At 39.2% G+C, this 27,472-nt stretch overlaps 1 protein-coding gene across 5 annotated transcripts in view; it reads right to left on the bottom strand.

Annotated features, from left to right (window-relative positions):
• Window positions 1-605: 605 nt before the first annotated feature.
• The window catches only part of CACNB1 (calcium voltage-gated channel auxiliary subunit beta 1), a 63,951-nt gene continuing 37,084 nt past the window's right edge, over window positions 606-27,472 (bottom strand). For 2 of the 5 annotated variants that reach the window (XM_034415872.3, XM_060691675.2), the window contains 11 exons: window positions 24,174-24,296; window positions 23,243-23,379; window positions 17,992-18,068; window positions 17,146-17,306; window positions 14,621-14,701; window positions 13,029-13,087; window positions 12,462-12,571; window positions 10,292-10,443; window positions 8,436-8,531; window positions 7,451-7,636; window positions 606-4,692 (listed from right to left, as the gene is read on the bottom strand). In XM_034415872.3, coding sequence (XP_034271763.1) covers window positions 4,180-4,692; window positions 7,451-7,636; window positions 8,436-8,531; window positions 10,292-10,443; window positions 12,462-12,571; window positions 13,029-13,087; window positions 14,621-14,701; window positions 17,146-17,306; window positions 17,992-18,068; window positions 23,243-23,379; window positions 24,174-24,296 — 1,695 coding nt within the window. In that variant the 3' untranslated portion in view covers window positions 606-4,179. Of the gene's footprint in view, window positions 4,693-7,263; window positions 7,637-8,435; window positions 8,532-10,291; window positions 10,444-12,461; window positions 12,572-13,028; window positions 13,088-14,620; window positions 14,702-15,291; window positions 15,312-17,145; window positions 17,307-17,991; window positions 18,069-23,242; window positions 23,380-24,173; window positions 24,297-27,472 lie in introns of those variants that run through there. The other 3 variants (XM_034415876.3, XM_034415878.3, XM_087893965.1) reach the window with 2 other exon arrangements.

Genomic DNA, 27,472 nt, shown 5'->3' with positions numbered 1-27,472 from the left:
AGGTGTCAGGCCCTGGATTCACAGGCTCCCATCTCCCAACCTCATACAACCACATTAAGAAACCCATTAGGTGGATGCTTTTCCCAATTAGCAAGCGGAAATGGGACCCCTGTAATGCAGCTTCCTGCACTAATACACTGCACAGTAAGGACATCATCTTCTGACCTCTTTACTGAAGGATAACAGAAATCAGCTGCCAAGACAGAATAGATTACTGTATACTGGCCTACTTTTGTTTTAGTAGAAGAAAGCAAGTTAAAGTAGCTCCTTGGAAGAGGCCATTGTTTTAAAAAGTCTCTTTTCACAGCACTGCTTTGCCTCTCATGTTTTGGTGGAATGTATGTACCCACCTTGTTTGCGGGGTTCCCGAAGACCAGAATTTAGAGGACAGATTCTTATTACAAATGAATCCATCTGGGTTATAGAAGCTTTGGGTTCCTAGTTACATCCAAGTTTCCACATTTTTAGATGCAAGGTTTTTGCAAGATTACTTTTTATGCAATTGCACACAAGCAGCAACTCAGTATTTAGCTCTTTAATATTTATGATTTGGGGATATGGTATTTTTCATTGTTCTTCACTGAACACAATAAAAATTTCAGAGATAGCATTTTAGAAAATAGTTTTATTCCCATGATAATGATGGGTTTGGATTATTGAAGCATTGAAGAACCAGTTGTATAATGATGAGGCAAAAACTTAATAAAATTTATATTCTATTGATAATAACCTTTCTCTTTTGCTCCCACTCAAATTAAGCAACAAAACAACCCAAAGAGGAGACTAAAACCAAGAGGTACAAATAGGTTGGGGATGAAGATGATCATTATTAATTACTTGAAAGTTCAATACCATATTCTTAAAAATATCTCCACCACCACTCCTTTTTCTCCCCAGAAACTCCTGTTTGTAAGTCTTTTGGTGAAATCATTCACTAGAAATTTGGCCAAGTAATTTTATCTCAAGGAACACTACAATAAATAATATAAAATACACTCTCTTAAAATAATCTTATAATTTGATATATTCTTGTTCAAATCCCATTTATAATCCTTTTATCAATTGCAAAGAAACAAACTCAGCTAAACAGTTAATAACTTGTTGATAGAGTTTATGAATCTGCAACTTTTTAATTCCACTGAAGCAGCAGAAAAAATTTAAATCCATCCCAGAACAAACTTGAACATATAGATAGAGTAATAGATCTTCTATTGTCTTTCATATTCAGAACTTTGTAGGCATGGCAAGAAGAGAAAACCCTAAAACTAATTTGGATTTACAGAACTCAAAATAGCATATTCCTATCTCTATTGTCATTTAATCAATTGGACACAAGAAGTCCAGGACTGCTGAAGTTGAAGTTTGCAGAGCAGAAAAATTAAAGCAATATATGCAGCTGTGGTGTCTAATAGAAAGATTATCCACTAAAGTGCTGTGGGTGTGCAAAGCTCTGGAATAAGAGGCAGCAGCTTAAAATAAGGAATCAGATACCAATAAACCAAAGAGAAGTCAGTTTCAAGGGTAGGAGGGGAAGAATTAAATAACTGGATCAAACCAATAGCAAAGCTCTGGGGAGATTATCTTTTCTTTTCTTTCCTTTTCCCTACAGCAAAAAGGACCAAAAATCAATCATTCTGCCATTAACCATCAGGTCAAAAACTATCAGGTTCAGCCACCCCCAATCATTGCAAGATATCATAAAGCCAAAAAAATTGTGCCTCATTTTGCCAACCTGTGTTTCTGGTTAACAGTTGTTCCTATGCCTTGCAGCAGTTTCATTTCAATTTCTTATACTTTCTTGGTAGATTAATAGGTGGGCTGGATTTATATGCCACAATGTCCTCCCTTTTTCCTACTAGTTGAATATGCCAAAATCTTACCAGCTTTAGCAAAGAATGATGCCTTCTTGACTAGGAGACTTTCAGCTATCTTGAGCTGTGACTCCCTGAATCCTTAGCATTTGGCACCACATTGAAGAAGGTTGCCCAAATCCAAGGATCTGATGTCAGCCCATTTTTTATTATTTCTTCCTCCAAATACAAGCAAGTTTCCAGTATCTTTCTTTCTTTAATATTTCTACAAACACTATTATATGCCTGGGGCATATAATTTATAAACAAAGGCAGAGTAGTCTTCAGAAATGATATGCAAGTGCTTCAGTACTCACAGGAGAGTAAGCACAGCACTTCTCCACTATACATTAGCCTTCCTTTTTCCAGGCTTCCATCCAAGTCTTAATGAATTTATTCATTCAAAATTAACATGACACTTAAAGCAGTGGCACCATTTTTTTTCCTAAGCTCACATAGAAGCCTGAAATATCTATAGAGGAGGGAAGGGAAACTCCTGAGATCTCTGTGTTATTTAGAAATAACAATTTTTGCTCACAGTTCCATGCCACAATAATAAATCTTAGTAAAGATCAATCCTTTTAAGTGTAAGTAAGTACAGAATCTAGTTGATTTCAAGAAAAGTTAAGCAAAGTAGATTAAAACTACTTAGAGGGGGCAACAATAATAAATTACCTCTATATTGTTGCCAAGTAAACCACATGGATGTGGTTTACCACATGTAGTCACAATTCTTACCTGTTAAAACCTTTTAAAGGAAGATCCTGGGGACTAGAGGCAGGAAGTAGATTTGGACCCAAAAATTTACATTCTTTAAACATTGATCTGGGTAAGAGAGAGTCTATCACAGCATAACTGATAATGGTAGGAGCAAGCAGCTACAAATTTCCCACTATGGATATAGTTAACATGTTTTGCCTTGATGATCATCCCTGGACCTCCCCTAGATCCAGCATGTTTCATTTCTGCACATGAGTAATCAATAGTAACAGATTTAGGACTCCAACTTGACCTATCCCAATTCCTCTTATTTCTGTTTTCTGTCATGGAGGCCATGTGTTTGTTGTTTTACCTGAAACTTATCTAGCACATTATCAGAAGAGGAAGACAAGCTAGTTTCCCAAGTTCACCAAGGAAAAAAAAATCCTCAGGAAGAAAGAAGCAATAGCAGGATGGGTCAACAGGCAAGCTTTCCACAAGAGAAGGCACCTCCTGCAACAAGGGCAAAGGAAACTAGCTAGCATTGCCTCCTTGTGGGCTCAGGGGAGTGAGAGAGCTGGCCTGCCTTTTATCTGCCTGATACTCAGGCCAGGCTATCACATATGCTGTGAAGAGTTTTCCAAAGTCAGTACTAAGAGCCAGACAACAATTTACAGGGATGTCAAAGACTTTCTCTCTGCCAGGCACATGGCACAAACCACACGTACATGCATGCATTCTGTATTATCAGAATATGTCCAGCATGCAAAATACGAAGAGAAGGGCCCTGAGCAGAGGCACTGGAGGGCTGAAGCATTTAAGGCAGCCTTCTCCAACATGATAACTTCCAGATGTGCTGGTTGGGAATTATGCAGTTATCGCAACAGGCCTGGAGGTTGTCAAAATGGAGAAGGCTGATTTAAGGTGATTTGTGTTGTAATTCTTTTCTAGGCACTGGAAAAGATCTGGCAATGAACAAATCTTGGGAGAAAAATTGAGAGTTATCTTTTTCTCCCTTTCCCCCACAGTGGCGGGCTGGTTGCAGCACCATAAGATAGCAAAGGAAGAGATCTATGACAGTTTAAATTGAAAGAAGAAAGGAAGCCATCTTCCTCCAGAAGCTGTTTGGCTTTGACTGGGGAAGGAATGAATGACTTTAGAAGAGTCAGTCTATGGTCATTGTCCACTCCAGCCATTCCCCAGGCATTTGGGATAATTTGAGGCACCAGCAGAGACCAATCTTCTCCCTGTCCTCAGGGACTTTGTCCCCATCCTTCCAACCCTGAAGTATAAAGAAGAATTTAAGGTTAATGTGATTCTTCATGATCTTGTGGGAAAGCCCAGGCAGTGCTGCTGGCAGGGAGAGGATGTTAAAGAAGTTGTTGGCACAAATGGCAAAGGGGGGATGGAGGGAGTCCTCAGACAAGGAGGGGAGTTGAGTAACAGGCCTGGTTAATGATGGTGTGGCTTTGGGGGGTACAAACACTGCAGCCATTAAGCTCTTCCTGTGGGTCTGAAGGCTAATCTTTTAGGGACAGCCTCTGCCCTCAGTGGCTCTCAGTTGTCACCCCCAAAGATCTGAGTGGGAACAAGTTTCTCTCTAGGTGGATAAAAACCCGCCCTTGAGGCCTTAACGGATATAAGCATCACGCCCCCAGTCTTCCATATTGTTTTGGTTATGACCTAGAGCTTCCACCTCCTCCTCTTCCTCTTCCTGGCAGTAGCGTTCCCGCCCTTTGCCCCGCCCACGCAGAGACCGATTATGGTTTTGTCGGTCAGGCTCCTCGGCTTCCAGGGAGCCTTGGCACTGGAGGGGACGATGACCACGGCCCTGGAAGTGATGAGGCTCACGTTCTTCAGCCTCCCAGGCACCATGGCGGTGACTCAGGCAAGGAGGCTCCGGTTCCTCATAAGGGTCAGTTTCAATGTCCATGCAGGAATCCGTTGGATCGGTGTAAGCAGAATCACGACTGCCTGGCATCTCTGAATCAAAGGTGTCTTGTCGGGAAAGGCCTCGGGCAGCCAAGTGAGAAGGCGGCACCATTGAACGGATCTGGCCATGCCCCACTGGCTGCCCTGTGTAGGTCTGGAGGCCAGGATGCTCGGGGTCATGAGGCTCCTCCCCATGCACCAAATAGGGTCCCTGATTGAAAGAAGCAGATATCGCACACCATGCAAACGAACAGAAGAAAAAGATAAAACAATGTTAGTGCAGCCACCACACAGCAGCAGTAATATCCTCCAACTGGTTAGAATGAGACATTCTTGAACTCTAGTTTTGTGAATCACCCTAGATTTAAGAAAGCAATCAGCCTTCCTCTCCCCAGGCCAAGACAGACCATTTTCCTTTGGTAGCATGTCCTCTTCTTTCTTCCCAAGCAGATGAACAAGAAAACCCTCATGCATCTTAATGCCAAAGAAACTTGCAAAGAAATAAAGAAGATGGACAATTGAGGGACTGAGAAATTAGGGGTGTCGGGAGAGAGATTTGGAACAGTAGTGCTGCTGGCTAATTATAAAGTCCAGACTTAATGGCATAAGGTGTACTTTTAGGCAATAATGTATATTACTTCACTTACTTTCAACAGAAAACAAACCATGCCATGCTGTATTTTGGCTCTCCAAACTAGGATCTAGAATTTTGCCCCCAAATTCTTCCCTGAATGGCATCACCAGGAAAAGGGAAATAGGTTCAGAGAAGAATGTTAGTTCTGGCATGTTGTCAGAAATTGCTGTTTAGATGTAGTTTTGGACAAGTTTTGCAGAATCAATGTGAACTAGAACAGGGATGAGAATTTTCTGGCCCTCCAATTGGATTTTTCTCACTACCACTCCTTCCAGATTTGGCTATGTTTCACTCCTCGTGACATACATACATACATACATACATACATACATACATACATACAGATATGTACATGCACACATGTAGTTATTTAGGAAAAAAATGAGACTTTTCTATTGTTTCTATAATGTTAGAAAGACTTACCATCCAGTTTGATAACCTGCAAGATTTCAGCATATATAATTCAAGATAAAATCGACAGCATACTGCTCTGCAGGGAGTCCTAAACTTACAACCACAATTGAGCCAAATATTTCTGTTAAGTGAGGCAGTTGTTAAGTGAGTTTTGCCCCATTTTAAGATCTTTCTTGCCACAGCTGTTAAATGACTCACTGCAGTTGTTCAGTTAGTAGCATAGTTGTTATGTGAATCTAGCTTCCCCCTTGATTTTGCTTATCAGAATGTCAAAAAAAGTGACTCTTGGACACTGCAACCATCGTAAATATGAGTCAGTTGCCAAGTGTCTGAATTTTGATCACATGCCCATGGGGTGGCTGCAACAGGTGTAAGTGTGAAAAATGGTCATAGATCACTTTTTTCAGTGCTGTTGTAACTTCAAATGGTCACTAAATGAATTGTTGTAAGTTGAGGACTACCTGTACCTGGATTTTGGTCAAGTTCTGACACAATGCCGTTTATATAGATAATTAGTAGATCATTAGTCCATTGAGTCTCATCATGCAGACCCCTAAAAAAGCAAGGGAGGCCAATTGGGGAAAGGATCAACTAAAGGATCAGCTTCATAGATATGTTTACCATTTCAGAGCCTGCACTTTTCTAAAACAAAAAGCATGTGACATTTTTCATCATATACTCAAACATCTATTTGAAACAAGGAAAGCTCAAGTTTCTGAATGATAGGAACAGATTACCTTCACTCCTGAAAAAATAAACTATTATAGTCATGGTGCAAATTCGTATGTTCAGCTAAAGAAAGAAACACATAAGATGAGCCTCATACCAGAAGTTAGTTTACTAGGTGCAAAGATGAGGGTCCTAGTTAAAGTAAAAAGATAAGACATTGCATAATGTGATGTGTGGAAAGTGCTGATTCTGACAAAATGGGGTGCTGATTCTGATAGTTTAATATTGACTTGTCTACTAATTGCTAGGAAGCTAGAAGGACATTGTTTTGATAAATTGCAACAATGATTGTTTTTAGACAGTGTATTATTGAAGATGCAGTAGTAGTGGGTTTTTTTAGATAATCTCACTCCACTGAAGCTTCCCCAACCCTAGTGCATTCTAGATGTGCTGAAGCTCAACACAGAGAATTTTCAGCACACTGAAAATTCACACAGTTGAAACCAATACATCTGAGGAGTACCAAATTGGAGAATAATTACCTTTTGAGTACAGCCCTTGTCTACATTCTTATACTCTGCTTAGGAATACAGTAGGAACATAGCATGGCAGAGGAGGTGAATGGCAGTGCAAATTCATCCAGAAAAAAATGGCAACCCTGGGCAGCTTTGTGGCATAGTAACCCAGCTTCTGCAATCATGTACATACATTTGCAAAAAGCTCGGTCAATTCCTGCATGGTTTGGCAAGAAAGTGAAGGAAAATGAATGCCTTTATGGCTTCTATGATACCATTTTACCATGATTAAGATAAACTGCAATATCTTCCCTCCAGACCCAACATTCTTAGCTCAGTGTCCTAGCAAGTAATGCTTGTTAAGACAAAGGCAGGGGAAGATGTGGACACATAGAAAACCTGACAAGGCCATCCTTTCAACAAAATTAGTGTAAATTTTGAAAAGGCGGAAGGATCCTTAGCAGAGAGATTCATCAAAGAAGTGTAAGGCAGAGAGCGGAAGAAGAAACATAGAGCAATCACCTTCACTGAACAGCAGTACCAAGAGTCCTTTGAGGGCAAGTGGGAGCCTTGTTGGTGGGTCTCCCTTATTTCTTTTTTTGGAACAACATCCCAGTTTTTCCAGAAAGCTATAATTCATGTTCTTCAACCCGGATAGCTGCACTCAGGCCCTCGTCCAGGCTGCCCCTCCCACCCCAGAACCCCAGGTTGCGCTTGAGGGAGGTCAGCACTTGTACCTGGAGGTTGGAGACCGGGGCAGGGCTCGCAGCCAAGGCAGCAGTTGCCATGGTGCGGGTTAGCAATGGATTGGGTGGATTACTGCTAGGAGGATGGGTGGCCTTCCAGTAGGCTTCCAGGTACTCAGCCAGGTGTTCACAAGCATCTTCCAGTTGGTTTTCATCCAGAATGATGTCAAACATTTCCTGCAGAAAAACAGGATGAGGAGTAGCAGTAAATTGGTCCAATGAGAGAAATAGAGAGATGGTGTAGGGGTGGGAAATAGGATGGAATATCAGGAGCAGCCATAAGCAAAGGAGGAAGTAGACAGATGTTATGAATAGAAGCCAGTGAGCTGCAGTGGTAGGTTTTTAAAAACACAATTTTCTCCAATTTCCAGAGGGTGAACCTTGGGAGATTACAGCAAAGAGTTGAAGAGGAGAGCTACAAAGTGACCTTTCTGTACCACCTAAGATTACTTAAATCCTTCAGATACAATAAAGGATACTGTCCCATTACTGTATTGAAAAGCTATTCTGGTGCAAGTGCAATGGGCATTGTAATAGAGAAACAGGGAAATATATATTGCTATTTTTTACTACTGGTAAAATGGTTTTTGGTCAGCCCTTCCTCTGTATGAGCATGCTGGCCAAGCATATTAGGAATTGTAATCCATCATCTCTGGAAATCACTAATAGAAAAAAACTAGACTACACATGATACTGAGCACAGAAGAGTCATAATAACTTCCCTACTAGGCTTACTTTGTAAGCATGGGCAAAGATACAGACCAAGAACTTATCTAAGGAATGGAATATCACAACAGAGGCTGAAATGTGAAGTTTGGCACCACGAAAATAAGGGGAGGGCAAACTGGTGGTGATGAGAAGAAGGCCAAATGTTTCATTTGTATGGTGTAACTGGGATTGGAAACATAGAAGGAAGGGAGAGAATAATTGTAGGAGTCCTGACCATTAAGCTGCTGCATCCAGTGTGAGAACTTACTGGGGGACATTGTGCCAACTTGTCTGATGCCACCATTTGCACATTCAAGTGCTTTGCCTGGGATTTACCTCTAGATTTCACCAACCTTTGCAGCACCTGTTGGAGAAAGAATGGGAGAAAGATATGTCAGGACCCAAAAAAATGGAGACAGGATCAGAACAAACCAATTATTAAAAGAGAGGAAGATACTTCCAAGGAACTCTTGCTGTCATACTTCTCCTGAAGGAACCCTGGCAATTGTATGAACATTTATATACAGGGAAGAAGAATTTCCCTGAACACAGCCTTTATTCATCAGAATAAAATAGTCACAGGAATAAGACTACATTTCACATTGTGGAGATGAAGTAGCAATTTAGGGTGGATAGATTGGAGTGATAATAGAGCAATGTTTTGCCTTCTGCATCCTGTCTTCATGTCCTACCATTTTGTATAAAAATGATTGTGTCTCTTCTTGACATCTTAAATAACTCCTTTGAGCCTGAAGAGTTTCTGAAGTAGTTGGGCCAGTGATCTAATTTGCCACAAGTTATTTCCTTATGTGCAGTTGCTTTGAAAAGAAGCAAACAAAAGAAGCTGCAAATGAATTTATATGAACTATGTGATGTCTTTACGTTTAACAGAGCATATTTCCACTTATGCATGATCACACTCAATTTTAAGGAAGCTATGTTCAAAATAAGATCAAGTTTTTGGGGAAAAAAACATGAAACCCAAATAGCCTGGGATGAAAGCTGGAAAACTCTTTGGTTTTTGCTACATTCAGGGACCAGGATTGGACCTGCTGTTTCTTCTATCTCTTCCATGGCACACTTGTTCATTCTCTTCCCATGATCAAGATTTCACCTAAGTCTCACTTATATTATGGTTACTATCTTCCGATCACAAAAGTCATGTTACAGCTTTAAGGAGGTAGGGAAAACAATATTGGCAAATTAGCCACTTTTTACATTTCTTCTACTATTAGTGATTTCTTATTTCAAATTTAGACCATAGACATAGAGGCATTAATTAAAGTCCAAGGAAAAGGAAACCAGTAGTAAAATGTGAATGTATATATTTCTTAAATAAATAAACTCATTAAAGGAGCAGCCTCAGCACTACCAGAATCATGCATGCAGATACTTCCAAAAATGACCAGCCATATAATCACAGGCCAAAGAAGGCAATTTATGCAATTTTACTCAATTTGTTGAAACAAGTTTTTTGCAGTAACCAGTAGTTTTAATAATATAAAGGAAACAACAAGGGAAAAATATAACTAATGAAAAGTAAGAAAATAAGATAATAAAATGTATAAAAGGTTATACATTTCTGATCATCTGAGGAATATTATATTTTTATTTTCTAGGCTATTTAACATCTTCCCCTTTAAGAACAGAATTTCTGCAGGAATAAATCAAGAAAAGAAGTGCTGTGATTCATTAGACAGCACAGGATTTTCATGCAAAAGTTCACAAATTCAATCCCTGACATTAAAAGGGCTGGAAAAGATTCCTTCCTGAAATCATGGAGAACAGTGGCAGCCAATAAAAATATTGCAAGGTACGTGCACCACTAGTTCAATTCCACAATTTCTGGCTTCTATGTAACTTGCACATTCTCCTCTATAATTTAGCACTAACCAGTTTCCGAAAGATATTAACAATTTGTGTCAAAAGTATTTATATATTTCTTATGAACTTAAACATTCTTATATGCTATTCTCACCTGCACATGCCCCACTGAGGTACCATAAGAATTTTCTAATTTATTTTGGCACCAAGTCCCTCTATGACCGCCTACCTTTCTTTCCCAAACAGGTGGAAAGTAATTTGTTAGTAGAATCAGGTGGAAGAAAAAGGGAATTTGTTCACCTTCGGGGAAGATATCTTGATGTAGACAATAATAGGTGCTAATGAGGTCTTGGAGAGTTGAGCTGGGTGATTAATGGTGTCTGCATCCAAGGCAACCAGTTGTAATGTTCGAGCCAATTCAAAGATGCGCTCTATCTCGCTCTGCACTTCAGCTGCCAAGGCAGAGAGCAAGCAGCAAAGAAGGAGAAGACAAGGTCAGCACTGCCATGGGAAAAAAATAGCAGCAAGATTCAACTGCCCTGTGATAGTTCTAGAACAATCTTTCTCAATCTTGTTTGTTTCTGAAGAACTGGACATTCCAATTATGGAATTCTGAGAAATGATATGAAACAGAGAAGGGAATATCTTTACTGTTCCCTTCTGTAGCATCTGTTCAATGCATGAAATGTAATCAATTATAATTACCCCACAGCTCACTATTTTCACCGTTATATTTAGGCACCACGGCTATAGCGCCCATCATTGTGAGATTGTGGAAGATGCTGCCTTTGAAAAAAGGATAAACTTATTAAATCTGCCTATTTTATAGAACAAACATTAATTCTTTTCATTTCTAAATGATCAACAGTCAGTCTGATCCACTGACAGTTTGATTTAAAGCCATCCCTCAAATGAAGAAAAGTGAAGTAGCTCCTAGCCACAAGAAGCAAGTTTGAGCTATAAATAAGAAGGTTTAGTTTTGATTCACAAAGCCTGATCCAGGAAGATACCCCCCAGGGCATTAATAGGAAGAACCTTGTCCTTCCTCATCGCTTCTAGGATAATTTTTAGTGGAGTTTATGCCACATTAGGACAATAATGTGGGAAATAACACTATGTGGAAATGCTACCTGTAGTCCATAGTGATCTCCTTGTTTTAAATATTTCTATTTGTGTTTATTTTTTCTTTTAAGTTTTCAATTTAAGTCCAATTGTGTGGAACTCTCAGAATTTTCCAGGCAGCATTCTGGAATTCTGGGAGTTGAAGTCTACAAACCTGCAGTGTACCGAAATTGGAAATGGCAAATAAGGAAATGTCCAATAAATAAATAAATAGATGAATAAATAAATCTAAATATAGAATCTGTAACCTTTTACAACCAAGTGATTTCTCTAACAGTGTTAGAGCATTAAGTCTACTTAAAGATACGTCCCACTGAATTTAACTGGTCTTCTCCCAAGTAAATATGCACAGGGCTGCAACTAAAACATTAAGCATTGTTGCTGTCCTTATAATGGCCATGAACATTCTTTTTTGGATTTGGTTTGGCTCATTAAGATCTTAGGGAATGAATGAAAGTGAAAAATGAGACTGATATGACTCTGCATTTTTCACTTCCCAAACACAATTAAAAATCCCAAAAAAATGTTTTAAAACATTTTAGCAAGAGTGAAACATATTTATTGTTCTGGTTTTGAACACCCTCTGCCCCATTATCTTAAACATATTTCCCATGCTGAACTTAAGCATGTTAAATTGGCACTTGGAAGGAACACTGGAGAGCTTGCGAAGTTAAAGGTTACATACCCAAGACATCTGTATCAGGAGCACAGAAAGGAAGAGGATGCGCAGACACAAGGGATGGAAAATTGTGGGAAGGGGGAGGGAAAAGAGAAGAGTGAGTCGAAGTCATTGGGAAGCAGCAGAAGATGCCTACAAGTCTGATGAAGTCACAACATAGGGAGGGATTAAAAATAGAGAAGGCTGCTGACAAACCCAACTGCTTTCTCCTTTTTCAATTGTTGTTTGAGAAGGAACATTCTTCCTCATGCACAGAAGTGTATATGATTTAAAATGCACCCTATAATACTTCTGATACCATTGTCCATGCTCTGTGTATTTTAGGGTGCCCCCACTTCCATTCCTGGATATAGATAAATTCATGTTGTTGTAGAGACCATCCCAATGCCCTGCTCAAGGATTGTGTCAAAGGGGTTCTGTCAGGGAGAGGGGAAAAAAGAGACAACACTACAAAAATAAAATTTTTAAAAAATCAAATAGCATCCAGGAAAAGATATTCTCAACTGATACAGATTAGAGTTAGACAAGGCTTAGTTACCATGCAAAATATTAGTTCAATGTGACTGCCTTCTCTTCCCTCCCACGATTTGAATAGAATCGTGAGAATTTTTTTTAAAAAAAGAAAAAAAAGATTTGAAGTTTTCTTTCAGGATCTCAACTTAGTCTTACCCAGACTGGAACGGGTACTGGAGCGCTCAATGATGGTGTGTTTGCTAGGATTGTTGAGGACTGAGCGCTTAGCCAGAGAGATATCAGCCGTCACACGTGTGATGGATATTCTGTAGAAGACACAGAGGGATGAATAGCTGAGGAAGCCAACTTCCAGATCATGAGAATGTTTTTCTGGTATTAGAACCAGAAAAAGGAATCTAAATATCTGCCAATGTAAGTTTAATAATCTCAGCCCAACCAAACTGAAACGGGTTTCTCTTCATGAATTAGGAAAGGAGTTTTTAACAAACCACACCAAAAAAAAAAAAAACTAACTTCTTTCCATTTTTATTTCAAAAAGAAATGTCTAACCTTCAGCTCCTGGAAGAAAGAGGGGAAAATGTTTTGTAGTCAGTAAAATGCAGGAAAACTTGTAGAAATTCTGGAAGGCAGAAACTCTGTACCAACCCTCCCATATCTTATGACCTCTACTTGGATTTTTTCCTGAAATCACATAGATGTGGCCATAAGATTTCCAGGTTTTCCCCAAGACCTCTCTTTTTCCCCCAACGCTCCTGCTCACACCTGCCATCAAATCGGCGTTTCAAGAAATCAAATAAGGCTTTCTGCATCATGTCTGTCACCTAGGAAGATAAAAGGGAAGGGGAGAAGAAGTATACAGAAGTTAGAATCTAAAAGTTTGTATGTATATTTGCAATGTAAGATGGGTGCAAAGTTTTATGCCAACATTTGATAAAAAAATTATCCAGTAGACATCAGATGTAAAACTCTTCGAAATGTTGCAGTTTAATTGCCAACTAATACAGTCTGTGTTCTCTGCATGAATGGATATCCTTTGGGTTCAATAAGTAGAACTAGAACTAAGGAGAAATTTCTTGACAGTTAGAACAATTAACCAGTGGAACAACTTGCCTCCAGAAGTTGTGGGTGCTCCAACACTGGAAGTTTTTAAGAAGGGATTGGACAATCATTTATCTGAAATGGTATAGACCTCTAAGGTCCCTTCCAATTTTATTATTCTGTTATTCTGTAATTAGGTTCATATAGCAAAGTGTGATTTGCATAACCATGTACAACTGCATTCATATAGAACTGAACTATAATGCTGCCCAAAATTATTTGGAATGGCAGTTTATAAATGTGATAGATGATATATAAGATAATAGGCAGGCAGGCAGACAGACAAACAGACAGAAAGACAGACCGACTGACCATTTAATAAACACTGTAGTTGGCTTCATGCAAAATATTACTACAAAATCAAAACCAACATTGCTCTGTAATGATTTGACTTTTTATTTTGATTGATTCTGCTCAAGAAAGAGGAAGAGAGAATTATTAATCTAAATAAAAGTATTACAATTTAGTTTTCTGCTTTTTTAATTGTTATGAGAATTCTCCTTAACATTTTTGTAGGAAAAGGAAAGTGTAAAACACTAAAAGTGGGTTTGGATTGATAATATAAAGATCAGGAAAATCGACTATATTAGAAAGGAAATGAGCGTGTCTGGGCAAACAATTGATAGGAACATCCACAATCTATTCTAAACATCTGATTGACAACTTTGAAAAATCTTTCATCTCCCTATCTTAAATGGAGATTTTAAGGTTCAATGGTGTTCTACTTCCCAACCATTTCTCCTGGAAAATAGTGTAGAGAGCCAGAGGAAAAAATAGGAGTAAAGTTGAGATGAGCTACACTAAGATGAGGCATCAGCTCTCACTCAAATGCATAGAAGGGCGTTGGATTGGATGACTTCTTTAGGGGTTGAGATTGTATTCAGCATTTGATGTTCCACATGAAACCACCACAAGTAAAAAAATGAGCAAAAATTGTACTGGGAGCACATTTGATTTCACTTTGTTTAAAGACTATATCTAATGATTTCCCAGTTCTGTTATAAATTAAACATTAAAATTGAACTTTTGGAGCCGCTCTGGGGACTGCACCAAAGCTTGTGAAAGCGACATACTATAATTCAACTGTTTCAGGAGACGTATCTCAAATTTGAACGATGAATTGGCAGATAAAAAAGATGTCTGATGGCTCTTTGGCCCTGTTTCCAGCTTCCAGATAAAGTAACCCAAGTCCTCTGTATTATTTTCCCCACATCACTGTTAATCCCACTTTCCACCCCACATGCTCTATGCCTCACCTCATATCCTTTCAAAGATGGCCCCACAAGAATGATCGGCCGCATAGAAGGAACCACATCATATGGTGGCACATGCTCTGTCTGAGGACAAGAAGAAAGCATAAAATATTAGGTTTGCTCCTGATTACTTAACCTATGCTTTCAGATTCTCACAATCTCAATCTCTACATTGTGGGGATCCCCAGGGCTTGGCACTCTCTCCATTCTATTTAACATCTACATGAAGCTACTGAATGAAGTAATCTGGTGGCATGGCATAAGGTATTATCAGTATGTTCATAGCTTTATATCTCTATACATAAAGATATTATATATATATATATATGGTTCTTGGTGTCTGGAGGCTATTGGAATCTGGATGAGGATGTGGGTTTCAACTCAACCCTAGCAAGAGTGAGTAGTTCTGGGTTCAATGGTCATCAGGTCCTGAGGACTTTCCATTGCTTGTCCTGGATGAAAGCAGAACAGAAACTGTGTGCAATTTGGGAACCTCGTGGACTGGCAGCTCCTATTCAAAAAATAGGTGGTGGACATAACAGAAGGTCTTTGGACCTCTTGATGTTGTGCATTACAAGTGGTCCTTGACTTACGGCCACAACTGAGCCCAGAATCTCAGTAATTAAATTTCTGGGAAACTTTCACCTGATGTGATATTTAATAAGCTTACTTACCGATTTTTGCTTCTGCTTGGCTATGTCCAGTGATCGCCATTAATGGTTGGGGTGGGAATAGGGATATGGGAATGGGAGAAGGGACAGGCAAGAGAAAAAACAAACAGGGCATGCGTGTTACTGACAGCTCACACTTGCTGAAGCATAGGTAGGCATAGGAAGGGAAGGGAGAAAAAAACTAGGGCCAAGAAAAGCAGGATACTGGCTGTTTTTCAGTATCAGTAAATTTATGCTCGCACCCACTAGTAGTGTGGGGAACAACCTTCCAGCAAGCGTCCAGTCTGCTCTCTCTTCTTACTCTTCTTGCTCATGGCAGCCCCATAGTACTAAAGAGCAACGGAGGAGTCCTTTTGCTCCTTAAGGCAAAGAACAAATTTTATCCCTCTCCCTCCAGTTCCCTCTCCCTCCAGAGGGAACCATCCAGTTCCCTCCAGTTCCACACAAACTAGAAGTCTCAAACCTCAAGTCCGACAATGGGATAGGATCATCATCATCTGTAAGGCCAGACAGCTGATATATGGGCAAAGATGCAGGATAAGCACTGTCGTACATGCAACTCAATCTTCCAAGAGAGAAATTGCCAAGGAGATGCTTTCTCAAACTATTTATACTTCCATCTGAAGAGCTTTGAAAGATATTTCTGGAAAAAGGCAGCTAGTAGAGTTAAGCACTTCCTTTCCTCTTCTTCATAGCAAACTATCATTCAGCTATTAATGTGACATGTAATTTACTCTTCCAATACTTTCCAACCTGTATCTTGAATTGGTTTAACAATTAGGCTCAAGGTTATTTTCTTCCCCCTTTCTAAGGAAGGCTCTGAATAGGCACATTTCATATTCAGAGGTATCAAAAGAAGATAATATTTGTGTAGAACTGTATGGAATATTCAGTGTATAAAACAATGTATAGAACAGAATATTCATGAATATGGAATGCTCCAATAGCTTTTCCTCTCCAGATAAAAACATTCGTAGTGCTGAAAGTGCTCAAGAGTATCTTGACCAGATTCAGTGCTACGAATGTTTCTCTTTATCTGGAGAGGAAAAAGTATTAGAAATTCCATATTCATGCTTATTATGGAATGACTGTGACCAACAGGATGCTTTAATCCCATGTTACAGGGAACTGCAGAATTATTTCACCCATTTGCTATTAGAACATTCTGCTGATGGAATTTTCCTTGGGTGAGCAAATGGAGAATATGTTCTATTCCTATAATCAGCACAGGGAAACCCCATCATCTTAGGGAAGAGTGAATGGAACATATCACTTGCACAGTGAGAAAATGGTTGGAATCTTGAATTTTCCATTTTCAAGGATTTATACAAAGGAGGCAAACTGAGAAAATAATTGGATGACTGAAATATTCCTTTCTTATCCTTCAATTATTTTATTCTCATTGTATATAAAGCAGGGAGGAACAGGAGAAAGGACACATAATCTGTAGGATCCATCTTGCAATATGGTCCACACATGAGTATGAACTAGCTGCCAATACATCTTTTAGCTCATACACATGAAAAATAGGTGTGATCACTGGAACATACCATTCTTATAAGATATATATTCACGTTACAAATGTTACGAACAGAACCTCTGCTTTTTTGCTGTCCAAGAGATTGTGCATTTAATATGCCAATTACTGTTTGAAGGCCATCGCTACATTCATTCTTATAACTTACACTCAATATTGCCAGTGGATGATCAGTGACAAGATAAGCTTCCCGACATGCTTTGGTCACCTCTATCCTAGTCGCACAAGGGCTTGACCTTGACAAAAACGGCCTATACACACAGGCAGGCATCTTATCAGGACATAGCAAGCAGGTGCAAGTAAAGAGGGCCACCATTTACCTTCTTAAAGAAGGGGATGCGCTTGGTGGTAGAGGGAGGTGTGGTGACACTGCTAACGCTAGTTTTAGGGGAGCGCTGATTCTCGTCGACTCCTGCCTCTTCCTCTTCCTCTAAATCAAGGGCATCTGGGTCATAAGCTAAATTAGTCAGTTCCAAGGTACCTGGGACAAGGATGAGGTGAAAAAGTAAGAGAGGTTTGGGGGAGTGGGGGAGAGAGAAAGAAAAAAGAAGGCACAAAGAACAAGAACCAAACTGAGAAAAACTGAAAATAGCAGGAGGTAAAATAAATGAAATGAAAAACAAAATAAAGTAAAATAAAATAAACTAGAGAATGCAAGGAAGAAAAAATGGGGTAGAAAGCCTAGTTTCCAAAATATGTTGTCCCTTGGCAGTGGCTTAAGCACAGACAGGTTCTGCTCATAAGCAATGACTTATAGGGATGAAGTCCTGAAGAGGCAGGGCGACCTATACTATTTCAGACAAGGCAAGGGCAATTGGAATTTTTTGTTCCTTACAAATGCAATTTTTTTTTTATTGTTAAGAGAGAGAAAAAGAATACCTAGCATCCTAGAAAGCAGGCTCAGCTAGAATACATTTGAAATGCATGTTTTTGACTAGCATAAAAGCTTTTGGGCGGAAGGAGAGATATAAATGTGGGGAATATTCGAATATAGAATACCCATGGAATCTCATTTTGCTGAATGTCTAACTTCACCCATAAAGAGTCAGGTCATCCTGATGCTTCAGACTCTTCTCATTCTCAGTAAGGAGAGGTGCAGGATTTTCCACTAGGATGAAAGTAGGAAAACAGTGAGAGCCATTGTCTCTGGGAAGGAGAGGCCTTACCACTAGCAGGTGGGGTGGGTCTCCGGGGACCTGTCACCACATCTCCCAGGCTGGAAGTGGAGTTGTCTCCTGATTTACTACAAGAGCAAAAACAAAAGCCAACTATTAAAATAAGATATGGAAAGATGAGATTGTGAAAAAATCAGCTGTGACATAGGAGAATCACTATAGGATCCAAGCTTGGCAACTTTTCTCAGTAGAAAATGAACTTTTTCATTCAGTTAAATTTTTAGATTTTTGGACATACATTGCTGCAGGATAACATTACTTAATTGCTTATTTATGTCACCTGATAAGCTTCCCTTGGAAAACTACTACTTGCAACACGTTCATCTGGTTCCCGTCTTTTAAGTATATTCTGAAGTCAAATGGCTCTCTAAATCTAATAAATGATAATATTTTTATGAAATTTAAGGCATATTTTGAGTATAGATATAAAACATTTGGTAACCATATTCAGCTTCCAAGAAAGTTGCTCCCCTAATAATTAGAGTTTGCAGATTCTTCATTAGAAAAAGGATTTGCAGGAAAATGGACCCACTAATTAAACGATTAGGAATCATGAGAATTAAATCAATTTAAAACTAATGTAAACTGCTTTTATATACATTGTAAGGAGAGATTATCTTTTGTATGTATTTAAGAGAGGGGTTAGATCATATGAAAAATTCTGCAGTGTCTCTCAAGACATGTTATGGTTGCTGGATATTTTTACTGTTTTAACTTTGGTTGTGAGCCACTCGGAATTACAGCAACATATGATGGGCAGCCATAGAATGGTTGAATGAATGTCCAAGGGATTTTAAGATCCACAATGTACAATAAAGGTTAATGAGGCTGAAGATTAATGAGGTGCATGACAATTTTATTTCAATTTCATTTTAGATGCAGTTTCCTGAAATACTTGATGGTAGAAGGAAAGATGAAATTGACACCAACCTTGTACTCTAAAGCAGTGATTGACAACATTTGCAGGCACCAGGTGCTACTATACAGTTTTGCATAATGACATGGGTAACGAAACAATTTTTCAAAGATGGTCCCACACATGAGATTTCAGCAGACTCAGCTGTAAGATCTTGTTTAATTTCATTCGAGAATGAGGAAATCTCATAAGAACACTATATTTAATGAGTTTTACCCCTCAAATGAGATATTGGTTATCAGTGATGCCCAGAAGAGAAGAGATTAAAAATGGGGGAGGGGGGAACAAGTCATTTAGTCCAGCACAATTTTGTCCTTTTGTACATACATTGATCTTGCATGCTTCTAAAAAGGGGTGAATTTGACTGCACTGTCCTGATTGCTCTCTTGCCTCTTTTGATCCCTTCCTGAAAATGCCGTTATTGAAAATATTATTTTTTTAAAAAAATAAACATATCCTTATTTTGGAATTTTGCAGCTGGTACTCAGAGAAGTTCCAAGCCGTATTTTTTTTAACCCTTTTCTAAGGTTATACAAACTATTTTTTTCTTAAAACTGTATGAGCAAATGTAGATTTTAAAATATGATTTAAAGAAATTTATTTTTGTTTAAACCAGTTTTCCTCAATCACTTTCCAACATCCTGGGTCAATCTGCCACTAGAACATGGGAGGCCATTTTAAGGAAAACCAAACTGTCTCATTGATGCAGAACATTTGGTTGTCCACCTTGTAGCAGATGTTAAATTGGACTTTCTAGTGGCCAAAACAAACAAAACTGTAGCTTCTTTCCTGTCCTCATTAGTCTTCTTTTCCACTGTATTTTTCATTTCTGTTTTGTTAAAATTGATTGTTCAGAAACATTTACATCAGTTGTTCAATTATGCAGTTTTACAATTATACAATTATATTTGTTGTTGTTGTTAGTTGCAAAGTTGTGTCTGATCCATCATGATCCCATGGACAACTTTCCTCCAGGCCTTCCTGTCCTCTACATCCTCTGGAGTCCATTGAAGCTCACGTCTACTGCTTCAGTGACTCCATCCAGCCACCTCATTCTCTGTCATCCCTTTCTTCTTTTGCCCTCAATCTTTCCCAGCATTAGGCTCTTCTCCAGTGAGTCCTTCCGTCTCATTAGGTGGCCAAGGTATTTGAGTTTCATCTTCAGGATTTGGCCTTCTAAAGAGCAGTCAGGGTTGATCTCCTCTAGGACTGACTGGTTTGATTGTCTTGCAGTCCAAGGGACTCACAGGAGTCTTCTCCAGCACCATAGTTCAAAGGCTTCAATTCTTTGGCGCTCAGCCTTTCTTATGGTCCAACTTTCACAGCCATACATTGCAACTGGAAAAACCATAGCTGTTGTGGCCTGCCAGCGGCCTGTGCAGCTGGTAACTGATTCCAACAGCGAGGAAGCTGGTGTGGTGATTCGCCAACAGCCTGTGCAGCTGGCACCCGATTCAGACAATGAGGAGGCTGGAGAAGATTTGGTGTCAGAGGCGGGGATTCAGCCTGGGCCTTCAGAACCTCCAGAAGCTTCCATAAGTGAAGAGGAAGAAGAGGAGGAGCCTCTTCTTAATGCACAGGCACGTAAAGCTGCCAAAAGGCAGGAATGGCTCCTCAGGAGGAGGTCTCCTCTAGAGTAAGGCTTGGAGCTAATTGGCTACTCCTCTAGCCTATTTAAGGAATGACGATGACTGAGGGAATTTGCAGAAAATGACTTTGTTCATATTCCTTTGCGTATTGACTCTAGAAACGTCTGATCAGCTCTTGCTTCTCTCTGGTCATTTTTCCTGCAAATTGCTTCTGGGCATTCTGCCAACCACAGTAAGCTTACGGTTATCTGAAAGACTGTGCCTCAGAATTGAGTTATTATTCCTTGGATTCTTGTTGGCTGTTAATGAAGTTAAATTAACAGCCCTTGTTCAGAAAAGACTGATTTAAACTGTACTTGTGTTTGAACAACTACTAAGAAAGCTCATTAGTAGTCCTTAATTAGTAAACTAAGGTTTGTACGGACTTTGTGTGCTGCGTTCTTTGTGGTCCATAGCTGGGGCAGAACAATAGCCTTGACTATATGCATTTTTGTTAGCAGGGTGATATCTCTGCTTTTTAGTATGCTGTCTAGATGTGCCATAGCTTTCCTCCCCAGGAGCAAGGGTCTTTTAATTTCTTGGCTTATATATAATTTATAATTATATAAATTATATAAATTGACACAAATGACATCATATGAATAATTTCATATTTATATGATGGGGTTGGTGTTGTTGGAATAATAGGTCTTATGTTATGATTTGAGTGCATATATAACTTGCCCATAGTCACTTGGTGAGATGGGCAATATAGAAATTTGCTAAATAAATTATTACCACATTCATGAATAATGGATATGTTCCCCTCCATTTACTTCATTAAAATTTTTTTTACAGTATTCTGAATTTCCAAGAACAGTAAAATAACTAAATTCTTCAAATGTCAACTACTGTAAGGGCACTTTTCACATTTACCGTAACTGTTTCTATATATCTGTCCAACCAATCCTCAACCCAATCTCTCTATATCACAGTTTTACAAACCTAGTGACTTTAATTTGTGTGGAAGCAAATATATGTGTCCCAAGATAATGTTGCAGGATCCAATATGGGTCGGGCACCAGGACCAGAGGTTTAGTCTTCCGAGCTTTCAGACTTATACTGGAGCCCATCCTTGGGGAATGTCTCTCACACCTTCTGTGTCACACACATTCTGGTGAAAAAGAAGTCTCCTGAGGGTGAGATCCAGCACAAGTCTGAAAGCTTGGAAGACTAAATTTCTAGTCCTGTTGACCAAACCAGATTGAATCCTATAAGATGTGTGGATGTGCCTGAGGAATTCTGGAAGTTCAAGCCCACCTTAAAATTGTTAAGCACTGATATATGATATGTGTCTGACTTTCCCCCTGTGGCATCTGTAGTACTTTGTTCTCCAAAACCTTTGTCAGGCAATTTGACATTAGTCTTGTCTACAGATGGAAATCTAAAAGTTCAAGTAGCTCATACCTGCAAGGATAAATAGTATGATAAATTAACTAAACTTTATCCCATTGCTATGTTTTAACTCCAACTCTGAATTCAGATGTGTGTGTGTATATAATATGTAGTTATAATTATAAAAACCATCCTTGTATTAAATCAAGCCAAGAACCGTTCCAATCTCGTGCTTTCCCACATGATTAAAAGCAGGTAATAGAACAGCTAGAAAAACACTAGGAACATTCCCTACTTAATACCTTCAAAAAATTATTTCATTTTAGAATTCATGGATCCATCCCGGGACCTCTCTCTTGATGCGAGTTTAGAGGAGGAGGGTGAGTTTGAGTCGGCAGAGGAAAACACAGAGCTGAGTGTTAGCTGAATGTCAGGATCAGGGCTCGGAGAATACTAGCCTAATGGAGCAGCCTCAGCTATGTTGATCAGACATGTGGCAGGCTGAGGCTGAGCGAGCCGAGCCGAACCACAGCTGCAGCAAGTTGGTCAGGAGGCTCCAAGCGAGGACTGGGAGCAGCTACTGCCTGTTAGCAATGAGAAGGAAGTGGAGTACACATCTCCCACCCACCCCATCCAAGGCCACATACAGCAGAGAGGAGATAGGCACAATGCTGGTTAGCTAGACTACTCATAACGAGGCAACCTCGCCTCTCATGAAGGGCTGCAATAGTGTTGCCTACTTAATTCTGTCCTTGAGCATTCAACTCAAGCTTTTCTGGATTTTACTTGTGCCCATTGGACTCAGTTACCCATTGATTCTTACCTTGCTAAGCTCAGAATCCAGACCTGTGCAACAGGGGTGCTTTCTGAGAACCTGTTTGGGGGGTTTGAATAAACACCTATAATCCCTTGCTGTATGTGCATGTGTAGAATGGAGCAGCACACTGAATTGCTAAATTGAGGCTGAGAACATTTCTGAAGTTCTCAGGTGTAGAATTTTCCTTGGCCTTTGATTCAAGGATGGGGTAATTGCAACCCTTCAGATATTCTTGGATTCCATTAACAGTATGTTCAGCTTCAGCTAACATAAGTCAGGAGTAACAGGTTGATATGGATATAAGAATGGAATGGAATGGAATAGAATTCTTTATTGGCCAAGTGTGAATGAACACACAAATTTGTCTTGGTGCATATACTCTCAGTGTACATAAAAGATTCTATTCTATTCTATTCTATTCTATTCTATTCTATTCTATTCTATTCTATCCTATCCTATCCTATCCTATCCTATCCTATCCTATCCTATCCTATCCCATTCCATTCCATTCCATTCCATTCCATTCCATTCCATTCTCTATCTCACCTGGAACTGAGCCGATGTTGTCTCATCTTTAGTTCCTGTTGCATCCTCATGTTCTCCAGTTTGACCGGGCTTGGGATGAAGCCCACTTCACAACCCTCTTTGACCAGACGTCCAATCCACCAATCATTGTTATATTTCTGAAGCAGAGAAGACAAAAACAAATATATAAAACACAAAATGTATGAGGTGGAAAAGAGAGAGGAGAACCATTCTGGGTTGCTATTTGTTACCTATTGATAAATACTAATGGTTTTCAAGTTTTCATATCATAAATCCCACTAATCACTCTGGGTCTCCCCTTAACTAAAAATCAAATGCCTACTTTGTTCAACAAGGATATAGTGTATGTGTGTGTGTGTGTGTGTGTGTGTGTGTGTGTGTGTGTGTGTGTATGTTTACAGAACTGTCTTTCTGTATTGATCAAGTACCATAGGTTTTAAGAACATAAAAGATGCATTAATACTATTAATTATACTGACAACTATAAAATGAGAGCTAATGGGGTTAAAGCAGCATTTCCCACTATGGGAGCAATTTTATGTAAGCCCAGATGAAAAATATTTTCAAATAATGAAAAGGGGGAAGGGGTGGGAAAGATATATTGGACATGTTTAATATGCCAAACCCCTTGTAATTTTCTTTAATCCCATGTACAAGAAGCACTGCCAAATTATTCCTTCTCTTTGCTTTAGCATGCTGTATGGGAAACTAATGCCTCTGCTTCACTTCACTCTCTTTTTTTGTTTCCTGATTTAAGGGTGGAGTCATGCCCCACCCAGATTATTACTACTGTACATAGTAAACTGTTACCAGTAGTAACAGTTCCCTTGGTTAAGAAACACAGCTCTGTATATTTTATAACCCTTGGGATTGGAGAGAACCCTTACATTTCCCATCAGATTGTTTCTGCTGCCTCATCTCGATGTCTTACCTCTTTGATATGAAGGAAGTCTTTGGGTTCAAAACAAATAGACATGCCTTGGACTGGCACATCGTCATTGGGAGAAGGATTATAGCCCACATTTGTCCTCACAGCAAATGCTACCGGCTTGGTCTACAAAACAACAAGCAAAAATACTCCGATGGAGAAGCAGAGATGAGATGAGCACAGCCTATAGATCCAGAAGTTACTATCTAACAGGGAAAAGAAATTATGCAATTTATCAGTTTAAAAACAAATACATAAAATCATTTATTTATCCATATAAGAGGAAGACGCTGGCATGAGTGAGTTATTTCTAGTTTTTATAGCAGCAAAGATAGGTTTTACGATTGGTCATCTAGACTGACATCCCAGAGCTCAGAGGACTGAATGACTCAAATAGATTTTCTGAGATCAAGAAGATCAAAAAAGACTACCTCAGGAGTCTTTGTAGCATAGAAATGTAATCCTCAAACTAACCTTGCACATCTCTCAGTCTAGCATCTATGTCACTGTTCTTCAATCTTGGCAACTTTAAGATGAGTGGACATCAGCTTCCAGAATTTCCTAGCCTTCCTTCTCAATGTAAGCTCACTAAGGGCTCTAATCTGTGGTGAGAAGTACCAGTTATTTCCTCAGTTTGCCACAGAGGAAAGACATAAGGGGGTGTAAGAGAGAACATATTTTTCCCATTCATTTCTGGTTTCACCCCTTGTTTGCTTCAGCCATACTCACTACCTACGTAAATGGCTTCAGTAGATTACCTTTGAGGAAAAGTGCCCCTTGTCTGATTAAAATTAACTGTAATCCTGTCTTTCCTCATGACTTGTAAAAGTAGCCTAAATTATTAAAGTCATTAAAATATACATTATTGTTATTATTATGGTTCGTCGCACAGTAAGACAAATGTTCAGAATGAATTTAGCATTTTAGTCTTTCTCAAGAACCTAAGATAGGAAGATATTGACGATTGATGGTATTAAAGGTATCATCACAGCATATTTATAATAATTATTGAAGAAATAGAAGGGCTAATTCTGACTGTACAAGACCAAGCCTTAAGGACAAATGTGTATAAAGTTAAAATTGAGAAGACAGCAACATTCAGCAAATGCTACCTGTGCAAAGAAGCTGAAAAAAACAGTAGACCATCTAGTGGTCACACAGACTGAGTAGAAACAACTGCATGACAAAATAGCAACAATGATGAATCAGAATATCTTCAAGAAATACCATTTGCCTACGTGTAAAAACAGGTGAGATCATAAAACAAAATAATAAAAAATGAAAAAGCTAAAGTGTTCTTGAACTTTATAATTCAAACAGACAAGCACCTGCCACATAACACAGAAACTTAACAATTGTCAAAAAGAAAGACAAAAAATCTGGATAGTGAACATCGCTGTATCTGGAGATAACAAAATACACGAAGTCCTCAATTTACAACAGAATCATGGTTCATAGTTACAGTGCCCTTGGAAAAAGTGATTTACTACCTGTCCTCACAATTATGACCATCTCACCATCCCCACCAACACATGATTATAATTGCTTGGCAATTAATTCATATTTATGACTGGTTGCAGCATCCAACTCACAACCTTCACAGCTAGTTTCTGGCAAAAAAAAAAAAAAAAGGCAAATTGGAAAAAATAGATTTGCACAACAACCATGTGATTTGTTTAATAACTGTAGTGATTTACTTTGTGACTACTATAAAAATGGTTGTAAAATTGGCTTTGGTTACATGACGACTCAATTAATGACTGCACTAACTTAACAATAGAAATTCTAGGCCCAAGTATAATTGCAAACCAAGGACTACCTGTAGAAGAGAAAGAACTGGAGAAAAATCAGAAAATACAAAGACCTGCAAATAGAAATAGAATATCTGTGCCAAAAGAAAGCAAAGCTAGTATCAATAGTAATAAGCTCCTTGAGTGCAATCTCAAAATATCTGGAGTGTCAGAATATTCATGAACTGCTATAGACATGGCAACAGGTCAGCCACTGGGGACTGGCTGGAATAGGAGGACATGGTAACAAGGTCAGCCAAGGTATGAGCATAGCAACTAAGTCAACCAATGAGGGCTGTTTGGGAACTGAAACAGCTTGATGCCTGGTCATGGCTTAGGCTCATCTTAACTGCCCTGTATAGAGGAGGTTCTCTTCATCTGTGTTAAGCTCTGAGCTCTGAAGCTGCAAACTAGTCTGTCTGTCTGCTGAACTGAAACTTATCTCGCTGTTCTCTCCTCTGCCTGTGATTTTTTTTGTCTGTAACTCTCTACCACGCTGGAAGAATCTGCTGTTGGTATTGTACATTTACTTCATGTGTTATTATGTATATAAAGAAGTTAATGAATCCTGCTGAATCAGTTTACCTGTGTGTGCTTTCTGGATTTGATTTTGCAACAAACTCTGACATGGAGCACCACTTGAACACCATTGGCATTGATCAAATCACCCTCAGTCAATTGCAAAAGACAAGCTTTACTTGCAATAGCTTACATTCCACAATGATACCTCTAACACCATGAAACAATGTCTGCCTGTCCCAGGCTCTTGGGAAGAACTCGATAGATAAAAATGCCAAATCCAGTCTAAACATCTGGCTAATTGCCACCAATAATAATAGCAAACTAGTAGAATAAGCTATATTGGTGTGTAGAATACCCATGAGACAGAACTTTTTAGGAACCTTCCCAACTTTCTTGCAGTTGTTTTGATTATGAGATACATTTCCAGACGTTTTTCCTCACTTTTTTGTTTTGTTATTTGGTGAACTTTGGCAAAGTGTTATTTTATCAGCACTGCTAATCTTTTGAATCACAAGAAGTGGGGGGGGGGCAGGGATGGGTTCTACTTACCTCCGCTACTGGTTCGCAACAGGAGCGCACACTCGCATGCTTGCTTCGCTCATGCACTTCTGCGCATGCACAGAAGCTTCTGCACATGCACAGATCGTTCATGATGCCATCCGGGTGGGTGGGCGGAGCCTCCTGTCGCGGTTACTACCAGTTCACAAGAACCAGACCGAACCGGGAGCAATCCACCGCTGGGTGGGGGTGGTTATATACATATTGTTCCACATTTTAAAACTTAATTTTAAAATGTGTTTTGCATCTGCTTTTTCATATTGTTAATTAGTTTGATGCTACATAAAAATGAAAAATAACTCTTCAGCTCTCCTTATCCCAGAAGCCAAGTAGCAAAAAAAGCAGGTAAAAAAGTACGCCATCATTCCAGTGGTGGGTTTCAATTTTTTTTTTACTACTTGTTCTGTGGGTGTGGCTTGTTGGGCATGGCAT

Source organism: Pantherophis guttatus, chromosome 4 (assembly GCF_059756535.1).
Source record: "Pantherophis guttatus breed Tessera chromosome 4, ASM5975653v1, whole genome shotgun sequence".
Classification (NCBI taxonomy): domain Eukaryota; kingdom Metazoa; phylum Chordata; class Lepidosauria; order Squamata; family Colubridae; genus Pantherophis; species Pantherophis guttatus.
Note: the sequence above shows the minus strand (reverse complement) of the source record. Positions and strands in the feature narration are given on the sequence as shown.